Consider the following 5,443-nt stretch of genomic DNA (forward strand, 5'->3'; position numbering starts at 1 on the left):
AGGGTCGATTTCATTTTTGAGTGTTTAGCCGTGTTCATATCTAAACATTTTTGGTGCCTCCTGTGAGGAGGGTCTTACGGTTCCGGTTAGATTTACGCGTATTTTGACTTCTTATGGCCGCGCTAAATTTGCGCACTTCGGCGCGAACATCGCTCCAGCGGATTTGGACCCAGGTGGAGGCAATGGACTACGATCCCGATCGCATCGAGGTCGACCAGCTGCTGTCCACGTCGCTCCAGCATTACAATCGGTTCGTGGAGAACCACTTGGCATTGGTCGCCGTAGCTCGGGGAGAAGAAATCGACGACCACGATGAGCTGTTTGCGGCAACAGAGCAAATATACAACAACATTTGCATTTCACTAAGGCGCAAGATGGCAAATGAACAAAAGGTTCCAGAAGTAGCGGCTTCGCTAAATCATGCTGCAGATATGAGGCTGGATCCGATCTCAATACCCATATTCGATGGATCACCAGCGAACTGGTTGGTCTTCAAAGATATGTTTGAGACCCTGGTTCATAATCGCACAGACCTAGATCCAACATACAAGCTTGGCAAGCTCCGCCAGTACGTGAAATCAGATAACGTTCCTCTAATAGGCGGCTTGTATACGGGCGGATACGAAGAGGTCTGGGCAGCACTTAGGCGTCGCTTCGATAACCCGCGCATACTGTCGGAAACGCATGTCCAACGCTTACTCGACTTGCCCAACCAGCCGCATGAGTCGCAGAAGGTGTTATGCCATATTGTTGATTGCGTGCGCAATTCATTTAGAGCATTAGCAGTGATGGGGGTACCAGTGTCATACTGGGATGCCATAGCGGTACCGATTATTTTGCCCAAGCTGCCCATTTCAACTCGTACCGAATGGGGGATGAGCTTAACAACAAACGATATACCCAAACTGGAACACTTATTGGTTTTCCTTGAGCGTCGCGCTAACAACTTGCCTGCTACAATAACCTCAAATTCCGCTGCCTCAATTGCAAGGCCCTCGTCAAGAGCGGTAAGAGCGCACATTGCTACTACAACAGTGCAGTCCACCCAAGCACCTTCAGGCCAGCAACGCGCCGTCGCCTGTGTTCAATGCGCTGATCCTCATCGCCTGATAAAGTGCCCCCGATTTCGGAATCTCTCGGTAGAGGAGCGGTGGAGCAAGGTGAGAGGATGGTCGCTTTGCTTTAATTGCCTAAGAGCCGGCCATGGCACCCGCGATTGTCCGTCGGGTGTATGCACGAAGTGTCAGCAGAAGCATAACACTCTTCTATGCCGTAAATGTGAGACTACTACACCAGTAGCGGAACCTGATAACGCATCAGCCGCACAGCCACCAGCGATGCGCCGCATCAACGAGACTCAAGTCATGGCGCCGCAGGTTTACACCCGACAGCAATGACGGTTGGGTCACGTCCAGTCATTCCTCTTGCAGGGTGATCGGACTGTACTGCTAGCGACCGCTAAAGTACTGCTGATTGGTCGTAACGGAATAATGAAGGAATGTCGAGCTCTCTGCGATATGGGTTCCCAGGTGAGTTTCATTAGCGAACCCATGCTCACATTGTTGAATCTTCCTAGAAATGCTTGTAAACTTCGGGTCGAAGGCGTCGATTCAAGTCTCTCAGCGCACACGAAGGGAACTGTTCCAGTTTGCATGCGTTCATTGGTTGACGAATCGTTCTCGCTCAACTTCAGCGCTTACATACTTGATTCTATTACATCAACAACTCCCGCTACATCAATTGACGTATCGACATGGACCTATGTGCATGATCTTCAGTTAGCAGATCCTACGTTGGGAACACCTGGCACGGTTGATCTTCTTATTGGTGCGGATATCTTGCCAACCTTGTTGTTAACTGAAATCAGAACAGGTCCCAACAATATGCCTTGTGCCCTGCAAACGAGACTGGGTTGGATTGTGTTTGGCCCAGCCACAGCTACCAGCTGCAGCTCTACAATGCATCATACACTCTTGTCATCCAACCCTGTGGAGCAAGAGTGCCTTGAACAGTTGCTGCGTAAGTTTTGGGAGACGGAAGAGCCCCCGGCAGAGGTCACCTCTCACGTTGATGAGTGTGAAGAGATTTTTGTTAAAACCGTTACACGTTCGGCTGATGGCCGCTACTGCGTTCAAATACCATTTCGGCCAGATGCATCACCTCTTGGTAACTCACATCAGGTGGCACTCCGCCAATTTCTACAGCTTGAAAGGAAACTCGCCGCAGATTCTTCCTTGCGTGAAAAATACGTACATTTTATGCGTGAGTATGTGACACTGGGTCACATGGAAGCGATCGAAACAAATCCCACAAATTTCACGCAATGTTATTATATCCCTCATCATGCCGTCACCGGAAAATTTCGGGTGGTCTTTAACGCGTCATCTAAAACTACCAACGGTGTATCGCTTAATGACACTCACTTTTCCGGCCAGCAGTTGCAAGACAACTTGGTAGATATACTACACCGATTTCGACGGTACGCTATAGCCATCACTGCAGACATAAGGAAAATGTTTCGTCAGGTGTGGGTTGATCCGAGACATCGTAAATGGCAACAAATCCTGTGGAGAGAGTCGCCTAACGAAACACTGCGTATTTACCAGCTCAAAACGGTGACCTATGGTATGACATGCAGCCCATAAAATGCAATTCGCGCGCTAATACAATGCGCACTTGATAACGCTGAAGCCATCATCGACGGCAGCCGGGCAGCCGCAGCGCGCAACAGCATACTTCAATGTTTTTATGTCGACGATTATTTGGATAGCGTCGATACTACAGAGATGGCAGTCATCCGAGCACAAGATGTTAGCACCATTCTTCAACTAGGTGGATTCGTGTTAGACAAATGGAATTCTAACTGTTCACGGGCCCAAGCGACAATATGCGGCTCTTCCGTAGCAGATTTGGCAATCAATTTGGGCGATCATGACACGAAAGTACTGGGGCTACACTGGAACCCAGTTACCGACAACTTGTTCTTCAAGACGAAGTTATGTGATAATGAGTTGCCTATTACTAAACGTGCAGTTTTGAGAGACACAGCCCGGCTGTATGACCCAACTGGCATGCTTGCGCCAGTTATCGTGTTAGCAAAGATGTTCATCCAGAAGCTTTGGCAGGCTCAATTGGATTGGGACGCACCATTACCAGCCGAACTTCGTGATACTTGGTTGGCGTTTCGAAACAATCTTCCGGCTTTGGAAAGAGTCCGTATACCGCGATGGCTTGGTATTACATGCAGCGCGGCGGTCAGTCTTCATGGATTCTGTGATGCGAGCACAAGCGCATATGCAGCCGCAATTTACATGCGATGTATAGATGGAAGCGGAGACTCAAGGGTGACACTCGTTGCCGCGAAAACCAAGGTGGCACCTCTTAAGAAGCAGACCATTCCCCGCTTGGAACTGTGTGGAGCGCAACTGTTAACCGTTACAATGAACAGTGTTCGTCGAGCATTGCATCTTGAGGGCGCCGCTTACACATTGTGGAGCGACTCCACTATTGTCCTCAATTGGATTAGGAAACCTGCATCTGCCTTTAAGCAGTATGTGTCTAACCGTGTAGCGTACATTCAACGGAATTCAGATACCAGTGCGTGGAGACATGTCCGGTCGGAATTCAACCCCGCAGACTGCGCCAGCCGCGGCATCACCCCATCCATACTAGAAAAAAACACGCTGTGGTGGACAGGACCAGCCATCATTCATTCAATTGATGCACTCGCATACGAACTACCAGCTATGTCTACCGAGCAACAACGAGTTTGCGCGGACGAAACTCGACCAATCAGGGCTCTTCTAAGCGTTCACGTCATACCATCGTTTCTTATGACGACATCCAAGGAACATCGGATTCCCTTGGTGCACAAATTTAGTAGGTTGACAAGACTGCTGAATACAACTGCACGTATCCGACGGCTGATTCCACGCTTTAAAGGTACTCGAAGAGACGAGGTTGTCACAGCTGAAGAGAAGGAGTGGGCACTTGAATTGCATATTCGGCAATCGCAAGGTAACGCGTTTATATCCGACATTAATGCACTTAAGTCTCGTTCCAGACTAGACGCTTCAAGTAAAATACTGCCCCTCAATCCGTTCCTGGATGAAGGAGGCATTCTACGAGTAGGTGGCCGACTTACCAATGCTGATTTACCATTTGAACTACGGCACCCTATAATCCTCGCGCGTGACAGCGCATTGGCAACCTTGCTCATCCATGATGCACATATACAAAGCTTGCATGGTGGCATACAGGAAATGCTACAGTTCCTGCGACGCAAATATTGGATAATTCACAGCCGTACCCTGGTTAAGTCCTACATTCATAGGTGCGTTGTATGTCGCCGGTATCAAAAGACTACCCAACAACAGCAGATGGCATCTCTACCAAAATCTCGTGTGTTGGTATCTCCACCCTTTACTCATACTGGCCTGGATTACTGCGGCCCTTTTAACGTGCGTGTTGGCGGCAGGAGGTCGTCCACAACAACAAAGTGCTATGCGGCTATCTTTGTCTGTATGGCCACTAAGGCCGTACACATTGAACTAGCCGAAGACTTATCTACCCAGTCTTTCATTAATATCTTTGACCGCTTCATCAGCCGGCGGGGCATAAGCTCGGTTATGTACAGCGACAACGGTACGCAATTTGTTGGCGCTAACCGGCAGATGAAAGAAGACTTGAAAGAGTGGACCAATGACCGAGCAAGGCAGCACATTGCAGATAGGGGCACCAGCTGGAAGTTTATTACCCCTGCCGCACCACATCACGGAGGGCTTTGGGAAGCTGCTGTGCGCTCCGCGAAAAAGCATCTGTACCGCACGATTGGCCGACAAATTTTACGATTTAATCAGCTCAGTACGTTGCTCGTCAGGATTGAGGCAGTACTTAATTCGCGTCCACTTGTCCCGCTTCGTGATGATCCAGATGGCTGTCTCGCCATTACACCGGCGGATTTCCTTATCGGTCGCCAACTCAATGCTAGACCAGAACCCCCTCTTCCTAAGGTTCCTGAAAATCGACTACTCTACAGGCAACAGTTGCAGCGAATGTTCGAGCATTTTTGGAAGCGTTGGCAAGGCGAGTATCTATCCTCTTTACAAGCGCGCAACAAGTGGACCAGGTCTTCTCCAAATCTGCAGATAGGTGACATTGTCCTTATTCAGAATGAAAATTTGCCCCCTACCTATTGGCGTATCGGTCGCATCATCGACGTGCACCCAGGAAGCGACGGTTTAGTTCGCACGGTCACTGTGGAGTACAATAGCGAAAGGAAATCACCCGAGGGACTTTTCATCAAACACAGGTGCCAACGCCCGGTACAAAAGATATGCCGTCTTGTCGAAGCTCCAGAACCACACCCTGAACCGTGAGGGTTCAGCCGGGCAGGATGTTTGAGAGTACGCAGGGTCACCGCATACGGCTGGTCACCTTATCA

The 5,443-nt window shown here is 49.4% G+C and overlaps 2 protein-coding genes across 2 annotated transcripts; both read left to right on the top strand.

Moving 5' to 3' along the window:
- The first annotated feature begins 374 nt into the window (after positions 1-374).
- LOC118756550 lies at positions 375-1,397 on the top strand. Its single transcript, XM_036491309.1, has one exon. It carries the CDS (start codon positions 375-377, stop codon positions 1,395-1,397), a length of 1,023 nt encoding a protein of 340 aa, XP_036347202.1.
- A 351-nt stretch (positions 1,398-1,748) lies between these two features.
- LOC118756549 lies at positions 1,749-5,378 on the top strand. The gene is given in 1 exon segment (XM_036491308.1): positions 1,749-5,378. A coding segment is annotated over 1 exon segment (3,495 nt). The 5' UTR covers positions 1,749-1,883.
- The last annotated feature ends 65 nt before the right edge of the window (positions 5,379-5,443 follow it).

This window comes from Rhagoletis pomonella, unplaced genomic scaffold (assembly GCF_013731165.1).
Source record: "Rhagoletis pomonella isolate Grant_MI unplaced genomic scaffold, Rhpom_1.0 Rhpom_scaffold_10830, whole genome shotgun sequence".
Classification (NCBI taxonomy): Eukaryota; Metazoa; Arthropoda; class Insecta; order Diptera; family Tephritidae; genus Rhagoletis; species Rhagoletis pomonella.

What these genes read in the sequence shown, in the direction of transcription:
- LOC118756550 (XM_036491309.1), top strand. Translation starts at nt 375, where the DNA reads ATGGCAAATGAACAAAAGGTTCCAGAAGTAGCGGCTTCGCTAAATCAT.